The 23,982-nt window shown below is 43.6% G+C and overlaps 1 protein-coding gene across 6 annotated transcripts in view; it reads left to right on the top strand.

The window, feature by feature from the left end:
- Positions 1–23,982, top strand: part of EPS15L1 (epidermal growth factor receptor pathway substrate 15 like 1) — a 393,851-nt gene that overhangs the window by 291,183 nt on the left and 78,686 nt on the right. For all 6 annotated transcript variants that reach the window (XM_069767732.1, XM_069767729.1, XM_069767731.1 and 3 more), the window contains one exon: positions 16,380–16,512. In XM_069767732.1, the coding sequence (XP_069623833.1) occupies positions 16,380–16,512 (133 nt within the window). The remainder of the gene's footprint in view (positions 1–16,379; positions 16,513–23,982) is intronic.

Here is a 23,982-nt window from a genome sequence, read left to right as displayed (position 1 = left end):
TAATAAAAAAAAAAATGGTTAGTCTCACCCTCCGACGTGGAGCTGTCCTCGGCAGTGCAAGCGGCAGGTTCCGGTGGTAAGCACCTTTCATTACAGGTGCTGCACTCATACGAGCCCTGGGACCGGAAGCTGCCGCGTGCACCGCACACAGGTGCCAGGACTTCAAGGCGCATACGGAAGGTGAGTATATGTTTATTTTTTATTTTAAGTCTTTTTTAACCACGCATATAGTGCCCACATTGCTATATACTATGTGGGCAGTGTTATATACTGTGTGGGCTGCGTTATATACTGCATGGCTGCTATATACTACGTGGCCAGTGTTATATACTATGTGGGCAATGTTATATACTGCATGGGCTGTGTTATATACTGTTTGGGCTGTGTTTTATACTGCATTGCCACTGTTATATACTACGTGGCCTCTATTAACGCATCGGGTATTCAAGAATATGTCTTGGCCTGTGCTATATACTATGTGGCTGCTCTATACATACATATTCTAGAATACCCGATGCGTTAGAATTGGGCCACCATCTAGTGTATATATATATATATCTTTAATATAAGGCTGGGAGCGTCACTCTGTCCGAAAACTTTATAGACTGCGCAAGCGTCGGCGACCCCACAGAGTGATGCAGCCCAGGAGATCGCGGTATGCGTAAGCATTGAACGCACAGAGAAGCAGGGACGTGGCAGGAGGGTGAGTATAAGCTATATTCACCTGTCCCGTTCCAGCGCTCCGCGTCGTTCCATCTTTCGGGTCCTCTGCCTGTGACGTTCACAGTTCAGAGGGCGCGATGACGCGCTTAATGCGCGCCGCCCTCTGACTGAACAGTCACAGGCAGAGGACCCGGAAGAGGGAGCGGCACGCAGCGCTGGATCAGGGCCAGGTGACTATAGCAAGTGTCGGGGGCCTGAGCTAGCGGCGACTCCGGCACCTGACCCCCACAGCGTGTCGGTGTCCCCGCCTGCTCAGGCGCCCAGCACTCGGCGCCCAGCGATGATAGGTGAATATGTTATTTTTTTATATATCGCAGCAGTATACGGGGCATATACTATGGAGCATCTTATGGGGGCCATAAACCTTTATGGAGCAGTGTACGGGCATATACTATGGAGCATCTTATGGGGACTATAAACCTTTATGGAGCAGTGTACGGGGCATATACTATGGAGCATCTTATGGGGGCCATAAACCTTTATGGAGCAGCATACGGGGCATATACTATGGAGCATCTTATGGGGGCCATCAACCGTAATAGAGCAGTATACGGGGTATATACTATGGAGTATCTTATGGGGGCCATCAACCATAATGCAGCAGCATACGGGGCATATACTATGGAGCATCTTATGGGGGCCTTCAACTACCCTGAAATAGATTGGGGAACAGAAATCTGCAGTTCCAGCAAAGGTAATCGGTTTTTGACAACTATGAGAGACAATTCACAACTGGTTCAGGACCCAACAAGAAGGGGGGCACTGCTAGACCTAATATTAACCAACAGGCCAGACCGCATAGCAAATATAAGGGTTGGGGGTCACTTGGGAAATAGCGATCACAAAATAATAAGTTTTCATGTATCCTTTAAAAAGATGTGTAATAGAGGGGTTACAAGGACACTAAACTTCAGGAGGGCAAATTTCCAACGGATGAGAGCGGATCTTGGTGCAATTAACTGGGACGATATCCTGAGACACAAAAATACACAAAATGAGAGACGTTTATTAGCATTCTGGATAGGACCTGTGCACAGTATATACCGTATGGGAATAAACATACTAGAAATAGGAGGAAACCAATATGGCTAAATAGAGCTGTAAGGGGCGCAATAAGTGACAAAAAGAAAGCATTTAGAGAATTAAAGGAAGTAGGTAGTGAGGAGGCATTAAATAAATACAAAAAATTAAATAAATTCTGTAAAAAGCAAATCAAGGCAGCAAAGATTGAGACAGAGAGACTCATTGCCAGAGAGAGTAAAAATAATCCTAAAATATTCTTTAACTACATAAATAGTAAGAAACTAAAAAATGATAGTGTTGGCCCCCTTAAAAATAGTCTGGGTGAAATGGTGGATGAGGATGAGGAAAAAGCCAATATGCTAAATGACTTTTTTTCATCAGTATTTACACAAGAAAATCCCATGGCAGACAAAATGACTAGTGATAAAAATTCCCAATTAAATGTCACCTGCTTAACCCAGCAGGAAGTGCGGTGGCGTCTAACAATCACTAAAATTGACAAATCTTCGGGCCTGGATGGGATACACCCTCGAGTACTGCAGGAATTAAGTACAGTCATTGATAGACCATTATTTTTAATTTTTAAAGACTCCATAATAACAGGGTCTGTACCACAGGACTGGCGTATAGCAAATGTGGTGCCAATATTCAAAAAGGGGACAAAAACTGAACTCGAAAATTATAAGCCAGTAAGCTTAACCTCTACTGTGGGTAAAATCATGGAGGGCATTCTAAGGGATGCAATATTGGAGTATCTGAAGAGGAATAACCTCATGACCCAGTATCAGCACGGGTTTACTAGGGACCGTTCATGTCAGACTAATTTGATCAGTTTCTATGAAGAGGTAAGTTCCGGATTGGACCAAGGGAACCCAGTGGATGTAGTGTATATGGACTTTTCAAAAGCTTTTGATACGGTGCCACACAAAAGGTTGATACATAAAATGAGAATAATGGGGATAGGGGAAAATATGTGTAAGTGGGTTGAGAGCTGGCTCAGGGATAGGAAACAAAGGGTGGTTATTAATGGAGCACACTCGGACTGGGTAGCGGTTAGCAGTGGGGTACCACAGGGGTCAGTATTGGGCCCTCTTCTTTTTAACATATTTATTAATGACTTGGAAGGGGGCACTCAGAGTAGAATTTCAATATTTGCAGATGACACTAAACTCTTCAGGGTAATCAATACAGAGGAGGACAATTTTATATTACAGGATGATTTATGTAAACTAGAAGCTTGGGCTGATAAATGGCAAATGAGCTTTAATGGGGATAAATGTAAGGTCATGCACTTGGGTAGAAGTAATAAGATGTATAATTATGTGCTTAATTCTAAAACTCTGGGCAAAACCGTCAATGAAAAAGACCTGGGTGTATGGGCGGATGACAAACTCATATTCAGTGGCCAGTGTCAGGCAGCTGCTACAAAGGCAAATAAAATAATGGGATGCATTAAAAGAGGCATAGATGCTCATGAGGAGAACATAATTTTACCTCTATACAAGTCACTAGTTCGACCACACTTAGAATACTGTGCACAGTTCTGGTCTCCGGTGTATAAGAAAGACATAGCTGAACTAGAGCGGGTGCAGAGAAGAGCGACCAAGGTTATTAGAGGACTGGGGGGTCTGCAATGCCAAGATAGGTTCTTACACTTAAGGCTATTTAGTTTGGAAAAATGAAGACTAAGGGGTGATCTTATTTTAATGTATAAATATATGAGGGGACAGTACAAAGACCTTTCTGATGATCTTTTTAATCATAGACCTGAAACAGGGACAAGAGGGCATCCTCTGCGTTTGGAGGAAAAAAGGTTTAAGCATAATAACAGACGCGGATTCTTTACTGTAAGAGAAGTGAGACTATGGAACTCTCTGCCGTATGATGTTGTAATGAGTGATTCATTACTTAAATTTAAGAGGGGACTGGATACCTTTCTGGAAAAGTATAATGTTACAGGGTATATACACTAGATTCCTTGATAGGGCGTTGATCCAGGGAACTAGTCTGATTGCCGTATGTGGAGTCGGGAAGGAATTTTTTTCCCCAATGTGGAGCTTACTCTTTGCCACATGGGTTTTTTTTTGCCTTCCTCTGGATCAACATGTTAGGGCATGTTAGGTTAGGCTATGGGTTGAACTAGATGGACTTATAGTCTTCCTTCAACCTTAATAACTATGTAACTATGTAACCATAATGGAGCAGCATACGGGGCATATACTATGGAGCATCTTATGGGGGCCATCAACCATAATGGAGCAGCGTATGGGGCATATGGATGGGAGCAGCAAATTACAGAACGGCGCAGGATGGCAGCAGCACATGACAGAATAGGGCAGCACATGACAGAACGGGGGTGCAGGATGGCAGCAGCACATGACAGAACGGGGATGCAGGATGGAAGCAGCACATGACAGAACGGGGGCGCAGGATGGGAGCAGCACATGACAGGATGGGGGCTCAGGATGGGAGCAGCACATGACAGGATGGGGGCGCAGGATGGAGCAGCACATGACAGGATGGGGGCGCAGGATGGAGCAGCTCATGACAGAATGGGGACGCAGGATGGGTGCAGCACATGACAGGATGGGGGCGCAGGACGGAGCAGCACATAACAGGATGGGGACGCAGGCTGGAGCAGCACATACCAGGATGGAGACCATATACTAATATAAATGCTCGCCACCCGGGCGTAGAATGGGTGCAATAGCTATAGTATATATATATATATATATATATATATATATATATATATATATATATATATATATATATATAGTGCACTCTTGGTATCGCCATTCTAGAACCACCCAACCTATGACACTGTCAGACTGAACGTAGACCATTCAGTGAACACCGTGAAAAAGGTACGAAACTATACTTTTTCTTCAAAGCACTGAACAAAAAGTGGAATCAAATGCGATCAAAAAGACAAATGTGAATTAAAATAGTATCAATGGAAACGTTATCTTGTTCCACAAAAAAATAAGCCACCATACAGCTCCATCAGCTGAAAAATAGAAACGTTATAGCTATCAGAATAAAGCGATGATAAAATAATTACTTTTGGGAGTTGAAATGTAATTTTTGTGGTAAAGATGTAATTTTTTTTTCTTCACTGCCCAATGGAATAAAATTCTGTAACACACCCCTGGTGTCAATATGATCACTACAATTTTAGATGAATTCATTGTGAGATGTAGTTTGTAAAATGGGGTCACTTATGGGTGAGTTCTGCTGTTCTGACACCTCAGGGGCTCTCCCAGTTATCCTTCGTCAGGATAGTAATCCGAAATGCGCGTCGGGGTGCGTTTCTTTGGGATTCGGCTGACCCCACTTTCACAGGTATATTGGAGATTCAGTACATCCCCCTGCATTGTACCATATTGGTTGGATTAGTATCCGGTCCTCTGGTCTCTTGTATCCAGAGTGTATTTGGACCGGAGAGTGGCTATACCGATCTATATCTGGCTCCATGTAGTGGCAGATTAGAACCACTATTTATATACATTATTGGAGCCATATGGTGGCAATTTAGCTGCTTTATATTCGGCTCTTATGGTGATAGATTTGAATAATTATTATTGGCACATAAACGTGTATTGTGTAATTTTACACTGCCCCAATTATTAGTAACCTCCTTATAGGCCTATATACATACTGTGGTTCAGTTTATACTCCATTCATAGCAGTTAAACCTGCATGTTTTTTTGCACTTTGCGTTTTTTATTGTTCCCACATTTTTACAAATTTTGCACATAGCACTTTCTGGCACAATTCAGTATACTTCATGGTTATATTTAACCTTTCCCCTTTTTTTGCACTTTATATTGCTATATTGCACATATAAGTTGTTATTTGCTATGATTTTGCACATATTGCATTAAGGAGCGTGTACTGGTATAATCCAGTATACTTCTTGGTTATACTCAACCTTTCCCTTTTTCTTGCACTTTATATGGCTATATTGCACATATAAGTTGTTATTTGCTATAATATTGCACGTATTGCATTAACCCTCCGTCACATACAATATTCGGACTAACGAGTTCACATACAATGTGCCTGTCAGGCGCCTGCTGGAAAAATACCTATAATATCTAATGTTTGCAATTTCAGTGCTCTAAAAGTGATCAGTGACCTTCATAAGGATGTAATAAAAGAGACTACACATAATCAGTTGCAAAAAAAAAACATTTACTTAACATAAAACTAATAACTATGAAATACAAACTTTTCAAAACTCCCGCCAAATAGTCCCCAGTTCGACTCTCTCAAAAAAATGTACAAAGAAAATTTTTGAACACAAACTTAATTTTAAGGTACCTTAAGTACTATTAAAAACATATTCAATCAGAAGTAGATGCTGAGGTTTCCCCAGAAAAGTCACACTTGCAGAGCAAATAGCAAGAATTACACACCATTTTTGCATGTGTCAGGCAAATTGCTTTATGACATTTGAGACATTCATAATTTGAAAGCCTTCTGGTTCCGCTTTCCGTTTGGCAGGTGGTGCATCTCCTTCTTTTGTGAGGTGGTGCAGATGGTGACTTTTCACCATCATCTTCTGGGCGGAACCTTTTGAGCTGAACTTGAAGGCGAGAGGGGATACCGATTGTTTTCACGCTTCTCCTGCGTAGCTCTCCAAGTACTAGTTCATAGGCCAATTTTTTCAGATACAATCGTCTACGGAGTGGTTCAAGCTTGTTTTCAAGATAAATTACTTGTGAATTTATGCCACCCAAATTCAACATAGCAAAAAATATGACCATTGGCCAGCATTTGATGTATCTGCTGACGTTGAAAGTGGAGCACATCTGATCTGCTGTATCCACACCCCCTTTGGTGGCATTGTAAAATGTAATTATCTCCGTTTTTTTTCTGCCCCAGTCCCAGGATCGATGGCAGCATCATCATGAAGTGTGAGGTCTCTATCATCTAACAGCATGTTTGTTACTTCCTCAACATCAAGTTGTTTGGATAAATTGTACATTTTCCTCTCCATTTCAGCAGATAATCTGAAGCAAGAAAAGGAATATGTTAGGGAACTACTGTATATGCCTGAGCAGCACACTTTCTTTTATAAAATCTCCCTTATTTCTATGAAATATCCTCACATTTTGTGCTATACATTCATAAAACAAGCTAAATAAACTATTGTGATGAATAAAAACATAAAATACCAACCTTACTGAATGTGACGTATTCACATACAATGAGCCTGAGAGATCTGTGCAGCTATATCCTCTCCCCTGAAGCTCTGAAATCCAACTGTGATATCAGGTTTCACAGACCTTCAAGAGACAGGAGACTACCTGGAGGGAGGGGGTTTCCTCACAATCTGGTGAGGAAGGAGAAATGAAAGTAAAAGAGAAGCGCCTGTCAGATCAGTTGTATGTGACGGAGGGTTAAGGAGTGTGTACTTGGAATATATGCTGAATTATTTTATTCTTTTGGCTACATGCAAATCCAGCTAACAATAAATGTCATCGTGGGGTGATGTTTGAACCTGTTATTTAAATATAATATAAAAATTCTTTTTAGAGGGTCAGCCTGTACCATTGTTGATATTGATTTTATTATACAAAAAATATTTTCCCATTGTGCGCACATATGTTTTTTATCTGTATTTTCTATTTTAATATTTGCCAAGTATATATAATAAAGGCATTTTAATCTTATTCCTGCTTGGGAGATCTTCTTTGACTTTTCTATGTTGGCTGTGGTTGCTTTCTCTTAGTACGGTGGTGGTTTCCACAATTCTCTCCACAGGACACTAGTCACTGGCACTTGAAATTAAGATTTTATTATTGATTTTATTATTTGGCATATAGCAATTAGTGTACCTGTGGTTGTTACTTAATTATATATATATAGACTAGATGGTGGCCCGATTCTAACGTATCGGGTATTCTAGAATATGTAGGTAGTATATAGCACAGGCTACGTACTATATTGCAGAGTGACATAATATATAACACAACCGACGTAGTATATAACAGAGCTACGTAGTATGTAACACAGCGTACGTAGTATATAGCAGAGCTTCATAGTATATAACACAGCCACTTAGTATATAACATAGCCACGTAGTGTATTGCACAGCTACGTAGTGTATTGCACAGCTACGTAGTGTATTGCACAGCTACGTAGTGTATTGCACAGGGCCATGTAGTATATAACATAGCTACGTCGTATATCGTAGTATATTGCACTGCCACATAGTATATTGCACAGTCGACGTAGTATATAACAGAACCGACACAGCCACATAGTATATTGCACAGCTACGTAGTATATAGCACAGAGCACGTAGTATATTGCACAGCCACGTAGTATATTGCCCAGCCACATAGTATATTGCCCAGCCACGTAGTAGATTGCCCAGCGACGTAGTATTCAGCACAAAGCCACGTAGTATATTGCCCAGCGATGTAGTATTCAGCACAGAGCCACGTAGTATTTTGCCCAGTCACATAGTATATTGAGAGAAGGCGACCATTACCTCTGACTTCCAGCCAGTCAGAAATTTCAGTCACAAGAAGGAGTGACAGGAAGAGCTGAAGACGGCAGCTGGTAAGCATGATACTAGGGTTGGGGAACTTATATCAGTAGCAACACTCTAGCAGTGAAATGAGAAAACCTTGGACTGGTGCTATAACAAATTTATTAGGGACATACAGTGGGTACGGAAATTATTCAGACCACTTTAAATTTTTCACTCTGTTTCTATGCAGCCATTTGGTAAATTGAAAAAAGTTCATTTTTGTTATCATTAATGTACACTCTGCACCCAGTCACGTTGTATATTGCCCAGCTACATAGTATATAGCACAGAGATGTAGTATATAACAGCCCACGCAGTATGTAACACAGCCCATGTAGTATGTAGCAATGTGGGCACTATATGCGTGGTTAAAAAGACTTAAAATAAACATATACTCACCTTCCGAAGGCCCCTTGTAGTCCTGGCGCACGCGGCAGCTTCTGGTCCCAGGGTTGGTGTGAGCGCAGGACCTGTGATGACGTCGCAGTCACATGACCGTGACATCATGGCAGGTCCTTCTCGCATAGCATCCTTGTCACCGGAACCTGCCGCTTGCACTGCCGAGGACAGCAGGCGACGTCGGAGGGTGAGAATAACCTTTTTTTATTATTATTATTATTATTTGTAACATTAGATCGTTTTACTATTTATGCTGCATACACAGCATCAATAGTAAAAAGTTGGTCACACAGGGTTAATAGCTGCGTTAACGGAGTGCATTACACAGTGGTCCGTTAACACTGGCATTAACCCTATGTGAGCACTCACCGCTGACTGCAGGGCAGTAAAGCAGCGGCCATTTCGCTGCCAGGCTATGCCCGTCACTGATTGGTCGTGGCAATGGTCGTGGGCGTTTTACCATGACCAATCAGCGACTTGGATTTCCATGACAGACAGAGGCAGTGAATAAATGAATATAATGAATGAACCAATGAATATCCGTGACAGACAGAAAGACAGACGGAAGTGACAATTATATAGTAGATTCTGCGATGCGTTATAATTAAGCAGGGACATGTACAGACAATAAAGATATTACAGAAAAAGGGCTCTTCCGCACATCCGTGGTGGAGTCGCGTGTTGACAGTTCTCACATGTACTGGAGACACTTACATATGTAGACCCATTCAAGTGAATGGATATGTGCACATGTCAGTGTGTGTCCGTGGGCAAAAAAGCTGAAATGTTTAACAGAAGCATGGGCCACAAAATATCCCGCACATCCCTTATGTGTCATCATTGTGACATGTTCTAGCGCCTAGGAATCAGTGGTACTGTTCTCGCTGTTTACTGACGCCGGGTGCTGAAGATTGCTCAAATCATTGTTCCCTGCTCACACAGTGATCAGTTCTAGCAGGTAACAGTGTTGAGCGTTGTATTTAACTGATAACAGCAAGAGCAGGCGACTGGTGGGAGTATTCATCATCTGCCGCCTGCTCTCACTGTTAACAGTTGAATACAACTTTCAACATTTCCTCCTGCCAGTGATGATAGTAGCGTGAGCAGGGGACAATAATATAAACTGCCTTCAGCACCCAACGTCGGGGAACAATGCGAACAGTACTGCTGTTTTCCAGGCGCTGGTATGTGTGATACTGATGTGGCATACACATGCCACATATATTAAACACACGGACACATGGATATCTCCGGTACTGTTTTCTTGCAGTACCGCAAATATCAAGACATGTGAAAGAGCCCTAACAAATAGTTCCAGTTACAAGACTGACCACAGAGCAGTGTATATGTTCCATAGTAAGTCTGTACACCACCGTAATGGAGAAAAACACTTTTAAATAGGTAACATTTAGAAGGAATCTGTCTGCAAATGTAACCCCCTTAGCTTTCTCTTTGCTTTCCGTTGTCTTATTCTGAAGAAATCCACGACTTGATAAGTTTGGAGCATTAGATGCTCTGTCCGGGCCAGAGCACCTAACGAAACACTGCCGTCCCAAGTCATTTACATTCAAAGCACATGCCTCCCTATGTTGATTGATAGTTGATGTTAGATGCAGGGCAGGGAAATTTCGCATCTCCTTATGTTGCCTTGATCTCTGGGTGTACACCTTCAATTGGGGGCGCATGCACAACAGCATGCTGAAAGCCGTGCCCACAGAAGGCCACCTTACAGCACAGGTGCGAGGACTCGTACAATATAATTAGGTCTGACATTTTCCTGCGTGATGTAATCAATCAATAAAAGTAGGCAGACACAAAGGATGTAGAGCACCTGGGGAGGCAGACTAGATGCTCTGGGTGGGACAAAGCACCTAACGGCTTATTTGCATATTGATAAAATCATGAATTTCTCCAGAATAATACAATGGACAGCAAACAAAAAGTTACCAATGTATTTATCTTTCATTGCCCTACATGAGCATACAAAAAGTTAAAGGGGGTTAAACTTGCTGACAAATTCCCATTTCACTTTATCTTTATGAAATGTATTGGGGACATGATTTTGTAGCACTTGCCTACTAAAGCAAATATGAGGAGAGGTGACAGGTCCTGCTTAAAGGGGTTGCCCACTACTAAGACAACCCATTGTTAAACTAAATGTTCAGCTCCTATAAAATAAATAAGCCTATAATCTGTCTCCCGTGCCGCCTCCGTTCCGGCGGTGTCAGCCCTTGGGATCTCGGGGCTGTGATGCGGTGAAATGACATATGAGGCCCAATCAACGCGAGCCTCACTTGTCTCCACCTTCTGACAAATTGAAAATAATGAGGAAGTCTGGGGTATAGCAGATCTCCAACTTCCTCTTCATGCTCATTTCCTCAGTAGGTGGGGACAGTGATGCCAGCGCTGATTGGGTGACGGGCATCACATGTAATTTCACCGCATCACAGCCCCAGGACCGTGAGTGCCGACACCGTGGGAACAGAGCCGGCATGGGAAGGTAGTGTAACGGGGTCTACCAAGCTGGGGTACCTCTTTCAGTACCACCCCGTGTTTCAGGAGGTCCACTCTGCTTTGGCTGGAGTCTAAATGAATGACGCTGGCTGGAATTGCTTGGTTAAATGGGCGCATATAAAAGATCACTGCTTCTCCGCGTATTTCCAGTCTGACAACACTTTACTCACAGGACACAGAATATATCACACAGATACAGAGGGCAGGCCAATAGAAAAGCGGCAGGCCAGACATACATTACAATAGCCGCAGGTGGCCGGAGTCTGCCGATATTTACTGTGGGAATTACAAAGGTGGGGGGCAGACAAAAGGGGAATATCGTGTCCCCTCTGCCCAGGGGCGCAGCCTGTGGGCTGATGCATTAGGGACATGCATCTCACATGGAACCTATTATACATACATATAACTGCACAACATATTCTGGGTGCTGAGTGGTTCCGTAACACATAACAGGGAGTATAGGTTTATTTATTTTATCAGGGCCTATAACATGTTGTTTAAGAAGGAATTGTCCTAATAATGGACTACCTCTTTAAGTATAATCTCTGGTTATAGTCCTCGACAAGATGATCTAGCTATTTTCTTTTTAAATGCCAGAGAGTTTTAGACCAAAGCATACCTATCTGCTTTCATGCTGATTGTAGTTTGGGCAGCATGAATCTAGTGACAGTTCCCTTTAAATGCAGGGTATTCTTTCTGCTCTCACTTAGGTTTATTCTTAGAAGAATCCCTTGACAAAGGGAACGTGTATAATATACATCCTCCCACTCATTCCTGTTAAACTTTCTAGAGTGAAGGTGCTCAGCGGAAACCACCTTATTTTCAAAACCCTCTGACATTTCAACTAATCAACGGCTGCCGGATTTTGATAAGCAACAGGAGAACTGTGTCTTTGGTGACATGCAAACGTATTCACCCCCTTGGCTTTTTACCTACGGTATTTTGTGACAGAACCTGTTTTTAAATAATTTTGTAATCCTATTTGTGTGTGATACATCAGCACTAAATAGTATTAAGTTGGTGGAGTGAAAAAAAATATAGGCATAAATTAAATGTATGCGATCAAATAAGTGGAAATTGGCATGTGACTATGTATTCACACCTTTTGCTATGAAGCCCTTAAAAATCTCTGGTGCAAGCAGTTACGTTCATAAGTCACATGCTTAGTGAAAGGAAGTCCATCCACCTGTGTGCAATCTAAGTGCCACATGGTATGTCAGTATATACACACACCTTTTCTGAAAGGCCACAGAGGCTGCAACACCTTTAAACAAGAGGCACCACTGACCAACCAACACCATGAAGACTAAGGAGATATCCAAACAAGTCAGGTACAAAGTTGTTGAGAAGTACAAGTCAGCGTTAGGTTATTTAAAAAAATAAAATAAAAAAAATCCTAATCTCTGATGAATACTGGAGCACCATCAAATCCATTATCATCAAATGGAAAGAACACGGTACCACAAAGAAACTGCCAAGAGAGTGTTTCACACCAAATCACTCAGCCTGGGCGAGGAGGGCATTAATCAAACAGGCAGCACAGAGACAAAAAGTGACAAAGTAACCCTGAAGGAGCTGCAGAGTTCCCAAGCAGGGACTGTAGTATCTGTCCATATGACTACAATAAGCGATACAATCCATACAATTATAGAACAGTGGACAGAAAATAGCCTTTCCTTACAAACAAGAATTGTAAGGCTCTTTTTGAGGTTGCCAACATGTGGGAGACACCCCAAATATATGGAGGAAGAAGCTGTGATCAGATGAGACCCAAATTGTAACTTTTTGGACACCAAGATAAAGGCTATGTCTGGTGCCAAACCAACGCAGCTAATCACCCCAAGAACACCATCTCCACAGTGAAACATGGTGATGGCAGCATCATGCTGTGGGGATACCTTTCGGCACTCGGGACAGCGAAAATGGTTCTAGTCGAGGGGAAGATGGATGGTGAAAAATACAGGGATATTCTTGAGAAAAACCTGTTTCAGTCTGTCAGTGATTGCAGACTGGAACGGCAGTTCACTTTCCAACAAGACAATGACCCAAAGCATACTGCTAATGCAACACTCAAGTAATTTAAGGGAAAACGTGTAAATGTTTTGGAGTGGCCTAGTAAAAGCTCAGACCTTAAACTAATTGAGAATCTGTTGTCAGACTTGAAGCTGTCCACCAGAGGAAACCATCTAACTTGGAGGGTCTGGAGCAGTTTTGCCTAGAGCAGTGTTTCTCAACTCCAGTCCTCAAGACCCCACAACTGGTCATGTTTTCAGGATTTCCTTAGTATTGCATAGGCGATGGAATTAATGCTTGAGCAGGTGATGAAATTATCACCTGTGCAATACTAAGGGTACCGTCACACAGTGGCACTTTGATCGCTAGGACGGCACGATCCGTGACGTTCCAGCGATATCCTTACGATATTGCTGTGTGTGACATGCTACTGCGATCAGGGACCCCGCGGAGAATCTTACATCGTAGCAGATCGTTTGAAACTTTATTTCGTTGCTGGATCTCCCGCTGACATCGCTGAATCGGCGTGTGTGACGCCGATTCAGCGATGTCTTCACTCGTAACCAGGGTAAACATCGGGTTACTAAGCGCAGGGCCGCGCTTAGTAACCCGATATTTACCCTGGTTACCAGTGTAAATGTAAAAAAAAAAAAACACTACATACTTACCTTCCCGGTGTCTGGTCATGTCCCTCGCCTTCAGCTTCCCGCACTGACTGGTGAGCGCCGGCCAGCCGTAAAGTACAGCGATGACGTCACCGCTGTGCTTTCCGGCTGTCCGGCGCTCACTGTCAGTGCAGAGAAGCACAGCGCCGAGGGACGCGACAGGAATGCAAGTATGTAGTGTTTTTTTTTTTTTACGTTTACGCTGGTAACCAGGGTAAACATCGGGTTACTAAGCGGGCCCCGCGCTTAGTAACCCGATGTTTACCCTGGTTACCAGGGGACTTCGGGATCGTTGGTCGCTGGAGAGCTGTCTGTGTGACAGCTCTCCAGCAACCAAACAGCGACGCTGCAGCGATCGACATCGTTGTCGTATCGCTGCAGCGTCGTTTTAGTGTGACGGTACCCTAAGGAAATCCTGAAAACATGATCTGTTGTGGGGTCTTGAAGACTGGAGTTGAGAAACACTGGCCTATAGGAATGGTCAAAAATACCACTAGTATGATGTGGTAAGCTCATAGAGACTTATCCAAAGTGACTTGCAGGGGAGGTGAATACTTTCACAAGCCACTGTATATACAGGTGATTCTCCCAAAATTAGAATATCATTAAAAAGTTAATTTATTTCTGTTCTTCTATACAAAAAGTGAATCTCATATATTATATAGAGTCATTACAAGCAGAGTTATCTATTTCAAGTGTTTATTTCTGTTAATGTTGATGATTTTGAATTTTTGAATGGCCTTTTCTCAACAATCCTTTCAAGGCTGCGGTTATCCTAGTTGCTTGTGCACCTTTTTCTGCCACACTTTTTCCTTCCACTCACCTTTCCATTAATATACTTGGATACTGCACTCTGTGAACAGCCTGCTTCTTTCGCAGTGACCTTTTGTGGCTTACCCTCCTTGTGGAGTGTGTCAATGACTGCCTTCTGGACATCTGTCAAGTCAGCAGTCTTCCCCATGATTGTGGAGCCTATTGAAACAGACAAAGGGACCTTTATAACCCATAGGAAGCCTTTGCAGGTGTTTTTGTTAATTTTTCTAACTTACTGAAATAATGACTTATGGGTTTTCATTGTCTGTAAGCCATAATCATCAACATTAAAGGGAACCTGTCAGCAGATTTTGCCGCTATAAGATGCTGCCACCGCCTTTCAGAACTTATCTACAGCGTTCTATAATGCTGTAGATAAGCCCCCGGTCTGACCTGAAAGTGAAAAAAAATAAGTTATATTATATTCACACGGGGACCCCGCCCTCCTTCATCGCTCCCTGACATCGGCGCTCCTCTGCGGGCGTACTTCTCTGCTCTGTTTTGAGCAGAGCAAAGTACTGTAGCGTGTAGGCGCTGGGAAAGGTCAGAGAGGCCCGGCGCGTGCGCACTGCAATACTTTACTCTGCCCTCAACAGGGCAGAGAAGTACGCCTGCCTAGGAGCGCCGATGCCGGGGAGCCATGAAGAAGCATCAGACCGGACTGCTCCCCGGGTGAGTATAATATAACTTATTTTTCTTCACTTGCAGGTCGGAGTGGGGGCTTATCTACAGCATTATAGAATGCTGTATACAGTATTACACAGCATTCTTTAATGCTGTAGATAAGCAGGTGTGTAGCTGACATAATTAACTTTCTCACCTACTGATACAGAAAGTAAAGGTACCGTCACACTGAACGATATCGCTAGCGATCCGTGACGTTGCAGAGTCCTGGCTAGCGATATTGTTCAGTTTGACAGGCAGCAGCGATCAGGATCCTGCTGTGCCATCGTTGGTCGGCGCAGAAAGTCCAGAACTTTGTTTCGTCGCTGGACCTCCCGCAGACATCACTGAATCGGCGTGTGTGACGCCGATTCAGCGATGTCTTCACTGGTAACCAGGGTAAACATCGGGTTACTAAAAGCAGGGCCACGCTTAGTAACCCGATGTTTACCCTGGTTACCAGCGTAAACGTAAAAAAAAAAAAAACACTACATACTTACCTTCCGCTGTCTGTCCTCCGGCGCTGTGCTTCTCTGCACTGTGAGCGCCGGCCAGCCGGAAAGCAGAGCACAGCGGTGACGTCACCGCTGTGCTTTCGGGCTGACGCTCACAGTCAGTGCAGAGAAGCACAGCGCCGGGGGACAGACAGCGGAATGTAAGTATGTAGTGTTTGTTTTTTTTTACGTTTATGCTGGTAACCAGGGTAAACATCGGGTTACTAAGCGCGGCCCTGCGCTTAGTAACCCGATGTTTACCCTGGTTATCAGGGGACCGGTATCGTTGGTCGCTGGAGAGCTGTCTGTGTGACAGCTCTCCAGCGACCACACAGCGACGCTGCAGCGATCGGGATCGTTGTCTGGATCGCTGCAGCGTCGCTTACTGTGACGGTACCTTAAGTAGAGCTGATTTACCCAATTATATGTAATTTAAATTAAGATCCTGTGTTTTAAGAAGAAATGCTTTATTAAGTTTGGCCTATTTTGATTTTTTTTTTCTTTTCTGAAACTTCTGCATTTTAGCACCAAACTCCAGATCCTTTTGCTGCCACTTTTCCAAGCTCAGGATTTTCTGAGGACCCATTTAAAAGCAAGCTTGATATGCCAGCCCTGCCCCCCAAGAGGAGCGTCCCTCCACGGCCAAAGCCTCCAAGTGGTAAGTTTGTAAAGTTATGTGTACATATATCATTTATTTTTGGAAGCATTTCTAAAATGATCTGTTAGCTATCTGTATCCTGTTTGAAAAGGAAAACCTCATTATAGTGTGTGCCCTTAAGTTTTGAAGCCAAGTGTCAAGAGGGCTAAGAAAACATTTTCTACAAGGTAAGATACGATGTTACACATAGAACTTTTCAGCGTTATGATTATGATATGACAATATTTGGTTTCACACTTAATTAGTTAATGAACTATGACGTCCATTTTAAGCAAAGTATGAAGCCGGCTCAGGACCTGAATCTGCTTCAGTACTGTCTGATGCTGGCTGGGTTACTTATTTGGCATTAACTGTAACTGCAGTGACTGGCGCACGCTCTGATCGCTGTAGTTTAATAACCTTCTGTTATTCTTTGACAGCTCCAGTTAGGCTAGTTTCACACTAGCGTTTTGAGGAGCTGCGGAGGGCTGCGGACTTTCTCCGTGAAGCCCCGCCCTCGGCCGCTAGCCCCGCCTACTTCTGCATGCGGTTGGCCTGCAGCCTGCGTACCTATCTTTAACATTAGGTACGCAGGTCGTGCCGCTGTATGCGAGAAAAAAAATTTGCTACAAGCTGCGTTCTACGCTGGTCGCTGCATCGTCAAAACGATGCATGCGGAAGCATCCGTGGCAGGGCCTGCTGAACGCCACCATAATTGTCATCTTGGTTCTTGTTGGTTCTCTATAAAAGTTCTGCGATGCTATATACTACAATGCTATTGTATTGCAATATATATCATAAGTGATTGAACTATCACAAGTTTGTTCCCTAATGGACTGATAAAATAAAGTAAAAACGAAAAAGAAAAAAAAGCATGTTTTAAAAAAAAACTGAGGCGTTAATAAAGTTCTTCAATGTGGTTTTGAGCGTCTTGAAGGGCGCAGTTTTTAGAATGGTGGTACTTTTGAGCATTTTCTTTCATATAGGCCCCTCAAAACTTGCTTGGTTTTGTAAATTTTGTTGGAAAAATTAGAAATTGTTGGTCACCTTTTAACCCTTCTAACTGCCTAGAAAAAAAATTGTTTCAAAAATTGTGCTAATATAAAGTAGACATGTGGGAAATGTTATTTATTAACTATTTTGTATAATGATATCGCTGTTGGTTAAGCACATAACAACTAAAAATTGCAAAGTTTTTCCCAAATTTCCTATTTGTCACAAATAAATGCAAGTCATATTGAAGAAATTTTACCACCATCATAAAGTACAATATGTCCCCAAATTTTTCTTTTTAGAATCCCGGCGATACGTTGAAGCATTCCAGAGTTACTACCTCATAGAGAAACACTGGTCAGAATGGTAAAACGTGACATGGTTTTGAAGGTGAAAACCAGCTCTGGGTGAAGGGGTTAACCCATTACTTGCATCCGCAAGTACATGTACTGCACAAGTCAGGAGCTTGTGCATGGAGCGGGATCACGGTTGAGCTTGCCCCATACCTGGCAGGTAATGGGTGTATGTTACAGCCAGGACCTATCTCTAACAGCTGCAGGTGGAGCAGAGATCCTCCTGCGACTATTAACCTGTTAAATGCTGCTGTCAAACTCTAAGGGTATGTGCACACTGTAAGATTGCTCTCACAGAGTGTATTGGGGGACACTCGCTTGGCACGGGATTAACGTATACGGGCACGGTTTTTTCAAACAAAACAGTCCCTTTGGTTTATTAAGATTTCATAAACCACATCATAAGCAGTCCATTTACAGCCTGGACCAGGACATCACATCAAGACTCAGATCCTTAGTCTGCGGTAACTAAACACGCTGGCCCACCTTTGACCAGTTGCCGTGGGTTACCACACAGTTCATATCACACAGGTTGCAGCAACTAAACACGCTGGTCCTCCTCTGACCAGTTGCCGTGGGTTACCACACAGTTCATAGAAACAATTAGCACCAACAGACTATGGTACCTTCTGGGGGCTCCTGCCCCACCTGCCGACTCCTTGTCAGTCCTCTCTCTTGGGAAAGCTGCCAAACAGGGATCACCAACTTGCCTGGTCGGCACACATTAGTCAGTCCAGACCCACTGAAGGACTGTAGCTTCCCCACACAGTAGCTGACACTGGCTCTGCAGATCCCGGTCTTTACCTCGTGCTATTCAGGGATCCGGTCCTACTCCCAGGACCTCCCAACACCCAGGTTACATAGGATCACACAGTCCGGGTACTATTCAGGACGTCCATCCCCAGCTGGGACCGTCCAATACCCAGGCCACCAGGTCTGAAGCCCCACCATGTGCTATTCAGGAAGCCTCCTCCCAGGTCTTCCAACACAGGCTCACACAGGTCACTCACAGCGGCCATACACAGGCTCATACACAGGGGGCCATGTGACCCACACCCTGGTCACATTATATACCTTGAACAACTCCCCTGGGTGGGAGTGTGGGTGTGTGTGGCTAGTCTGTCCTGCCCATCTCACATAACTAGCTCTGCCAAACCTCCCATGACTATTATACAATATTATACTTGTAGGACTACAGGTCCCAGAACGCCATATCGCTTCAGGCTGGCAGCGCAGAGACCCCTCCTCTGCGACACATATATCGGCCATTCACCACAATGCCGGACTTTGTCACATCATCACATCCATTCCTGTGATTCCCATGCACTCTCACGGCCTCAAAACACCTCTGTGTGCATACTGGGGAGACTATGCAGCACCCCCTACCTGTTACAGGGGTCACTGCATCACAACACGTATCTGTGAGGGCAGCGGATTTTTCCGCAGCGGATTTGATAAATCTGCAGTGCAAAATCTCTGCGGTTTTTTCCTGCGGATTTATCGCGGTTTCTATTGCGGATTCCGCTGCGGGTTTACACCTGCAGTTTTCTATTGGAGCAGGTGTAAACCCGCAGCGGAATCCGCACAAAGAATTGACATGCTGCGAAATGTATACCGCTGCATTTCCGCACGTTTTTTCCGCAGCATGTGCACTGCGGGTTTCGTTTCCCATAGGTTTACATTATACTGTAAACGCATTGGAAACCGCTGCGGATCCGCAGCAAAATCCGCAGCGTGTGCACATACCCTAACAGTGGCATTAACAGCGTGCTTCTCTGGTGGCACATCATTATTTTCTCCAATTGTCGGGGGGTCTGTTGAAGATCTCTGTGCTTATCATTTCAGAGCTACCTTGAAACACAGCCTGTGGCTGGGCTTTAACCCCTTCACTCCGTAGCCTCTTTTCACTTTCCTGACCAGGCCAATTTTTCTAATTTTTGACCAGTGTCACTTTATAATATCATAACTCTGGAAAGCTTCAATGCATCTCAGTGTTTCTGAGATTTTGTTTTTTTTGTGACATATTGTAATTTATGATGGTAGTAAAATTTCTTTGATATGACTTAAGTTTATTTGTGAAAAAATATAAAAATTTTGCAGTTTTCAAACGTTTACATTTTCATGTCCTTAAATCAGAGAGCTATGTCTCACAAAATAGTTAATAAATAACATTGCCCACATGTCTACTTTACATCAGCACCATTTTTGAGACATAATTTTTTTGTTAGGACGTTATAAGGGTTAAAATTTTACCAGCAATTTATAATTTTTCCAACAAAATCTACAAAACCATTTTTTTAGGGACCACCTCACATTAAAGTGAGTGAGGAGTCTATATGACAGAGTACCCAAAAGTGACACCATTCTAAAAACTGCATGTGACGGGGTCCTTCTCCGGTACCACACAATCAACAGAGCCAGCGAAGTGAACAATCACAAGACCTTTATATAGGCAAAAATATGAAAGGTCCATATACGATCCACCACGCAAAGGATAAAATAGTCCAGAACACGAATGCAGTTCGGTAACAGGATAAAAGTCGAACAATCCAGCAGACAGAGGATAGCATAGTCCATATAATCTTCTTTCTCTCTGAGATGCTGTGAACACATCATCATTCCACACAAGACTAATTTGTTTCTCACCTCCCTGATATTTTAAAAGTACCGTCACACTCAGCAACTTTGCAAAGAGAACGACAACAATCCGTGACGTTGCAGTGTCCTGGATAGCGATCTCGTTGTGTTTGACACGCAGCAGCGATCTGGATCCCGCTGTACCATCGCTGGTCGGAGCTAGAAGTCCAGAACTTTATTTCATCGCCAGGTCGGCGTGTATCGTCTTGTTTGACATCAAAAGCAACAACGCCAGCAACGAGCATAGGGCCCCTAGATGTTTGTCGGATCGGTACACTCCGGCTCTTTGACATGGAGCTAACAACTAGCGAGAATGATAAGTGAGTCGCCATTACGTCACTGGATCGCTCCTGCATCGTTCTGGAGTTGCTGTGTTTGATGTCTCTACAGCGACCTAAACAGCGACGCTCCAGCGATCTAGTTTAGGTCGGCTCATTGTCTGTATCGCTGCAGCGTCGCTGAGTGTGACGGTACCTTTAAGGCCCCTTCACATTAAGCGACGCTGCAGCGATACCGACAACGATCCGGATCGCTGCAGCGTCGCTGTTTGGTCGCTGGAGAGCTGTCACACAGACCGCTCTCCAGCGACCAACGATGTCGGTAACCAGGGTAAACATCGGGTAACTAAGCGCAGGGCCGCGCTTAGTAACCCGATGTTTACCCTGGTTACCATGCTAAAAGTAAAAAAAAAACAAACAGTACATACTTACCTACCGCTGTCTGTCCTCCAGCGCTGCACTCTGCTTCTCTGCTCTCCTCCTGTACTGGCTGTGAGCCGGAAAGCAGAGCGGTGACGTCACCGCTCTGCTTTCCGGCTCACAGCCAGTACAGGAGGAGTGCAGAGCACAGCGCTGGAGGACAGACGGCTGTAGGTAAGTATCTAGTGTTTGTTTTTTTTTACTTTTAGCATGGTAACCAGGGTAAACATCGGGTTACTAAGCGCGGCCCTGCGCTTAGTTACCCGATGTTTACCCTGGTTACCAGTGAAGACATCGCTGGATCGGTGTCACACACGCCGATCCAGCGATGTCAGCAGGAGTCCAGCGACGAAATAAAGTTCTGGACTTTCTTCAGCGACCAACGATCTCCCAGCAGGGGCCTGATCGTTGGTCGCTGTCACACATAACGATTTCATTAACGATATCGTTGCTACGTCACAAATATCAACGATATCGTTAACAATATCGTTATGTGTGAAGGTACCTTTAGTCTCCCTCCTCATTCACAGGTCAGGAGGGGGAAGGTCTCGGGCTCATTGTTTCAACAAGCTAGGTCAACATGTCATTAGCATATTAGCAAACAGTACAATACTGTGGGGGCTGATATCAGATGGCAGCAACAGCCATTCATCAATCAGCAAATAACTCCTTCTACAAGAGAACACCATGAAAATAAGTAAAATAGAAATATACACAAAAATGATACCCACATAGCACCATCACACTGCACCCCGCAAGGAGCTCAAAATGACATTAGTTTATTAACCCTTCAGGTGCTTAACAGGAATTAGTGGAATGTGGAAGAAAAAATGAACATTTAACTTTTTCTCACAAAAATTTTCGTTTAGACCTAATTTTTTTAAACTTTTGCAAGGTTAACAGGAGAAAACGGACCATACAATTTGTTGTGCAAGTTATCCTGAGCATTCCATTACCCCATATGTGGGGAAATCTACTATTTGGGCACACGGCAGGGCTCGGAAGGGAAAGGGCGCCATCTCACTTTTCAAATGTAAAATATGCCGGCATTAGCATGACGCTGTCATGTTTGGAGAGCCCCTGATGTGCCGAAACACTGGAAACCCCCCCACAAGTGACACCATTTAGGAAACTAGACCCCTCAGGGAACTTATCTAGATGCCTATTGAGCACCTTGAAACCCCAGGTGCATCACAGAAGTTTATAACGTTGAGCCATGAAAATAAAAAAATCACATTTTTCCCACAAAAATCTTTTTTTAGCTGTAAACTTTTTTCATAAGGGTAACAGGAGAAATTGCACCATACATCTTGCTGCCGGGGGTTACCATGGAGACAATCAGCACAATGTGATCACATCATGTTGTGCTGATGGGAGCACACAGTGAAAAGATAGAAAAAAAAATTTAACTATAAGGCTGTGCGCACAAGTTGAAGAATTGCCGCTGAAATTTCCATTGCAACTCCCTGCCACGGGTATAACGCATGCACAATTGGCATGCGTATTTCCGCTAAACACTAGCATTTTGCAGGCGTAATTAGCTTGCAGAATGCTAGCTTTTTCCAAGCGATCCGTAGCATCACTTGGAAAATTGATTGACAGGTTGGTCACACTTGTCAGACATAGTGTTTGACAAGTGTGACCATCTTTTTACTATTGATGCTGCCTATGCAGCATCAATAGTAAAATGATAAAATTTAAAATAAAAAAAAAAAAAATCATGATATACTTCCGGCGGCCCCCGCAGCCTTCCCGCTCCTCCCGATGCTCCCGTTCCCAGTAATGCCTTGCGGCAATGACCCCAGATGATGTAGCATCACGCGAGACCGCTACATCATCACAGGTCATTGTCACCATGCATTATTGGGAACGGGAGCATCGCGAGGAGCTGGGAAGGCTGCGGGGGCCGCCGGAAGGTGAGAATATCACTATTTTTTATTTTAATTCTTTTTTTTTTTTTTAAAGGTATATGGTTCCCAGGGCCTGGAGGAGAGTCTCCTCTCCTCCACCCTGGGTACCAACCGCACATGATCTGCTTACTTCCCGCATGGTGGGCACAGCCTCATGCAGGAAGTAAGCGGATCAATGCATTCCTATGTGTGCGGAATCGCCGTGATTCCGCACAAAGAATGAGCATGCTTCGTATTTTTCTTGCATGCGATTCCGCCGCGGAAAAATACGCAGCATTGCGGAATCCCATTGAATTCAATGGGCTGTGTTGTGTATGCGTTTTCACGGCGAAAAAAAACGCATACAATTTGCAACGTGTGCACATAGCCTAGGTATTCAAATCAACCCCCTTTTCCATGCATTAAAAAAGATAATAAAGTCAAAAACAACGTGTGCTATCGTTACATCCAGAAAAGTTCTTACTATGAAAATATAAAAATAATTAACTCGACCGGTAAACACTGTGAGCATAAAAAAGCTTTTTACCTCAAAAATGCTGTAATAGGCTATATGCTATATGCACACGTTGCAGATTTGACTGTGGAATTTTCTGTGCAGATTCTGCATTTCTTGGCAGAAAACGCAGGTCAGAATCTGCATGTTTTTTTGGTATGTGCACACGTTGCAGATTTTTGTGCTGATTTCTTCCTTTTTTTTACCCCTGCAGATTTCTGTTATGGAATGGGTGCCGAAAATCAGCAGATCTGCAAAAAGATTTGGCATGGTCCTCACCAATAGCACAGCATTTTTTTTGCCATTGATTTACATTGTATTGTAAATCACTTGCGGATCTGCAGCGTTTCTGCTCGGAACAAAACGCTGCTGAGCCGCAGGAAATCTGCAACGTGTGCACATACCCG

The sequence above is a fragment of the Ranitomeya imitator genome, chromosome 1, assembly GCF_032444005.1.
Source record: "Ranitomeya imitator isolate aRanImi1 chromosome 1, aRanImi1.pri, whole genome shotgun sequence".
Lineage (NCBI taxonomy): Eukaryota > Metazoa > Chordata > Amphibia > Anura > Dendrobatidae > Ranitomeya > Ranitomeya imitator.
This window is presented reverse-complemented; position numbering and strand designations above follow the sequence as displayed.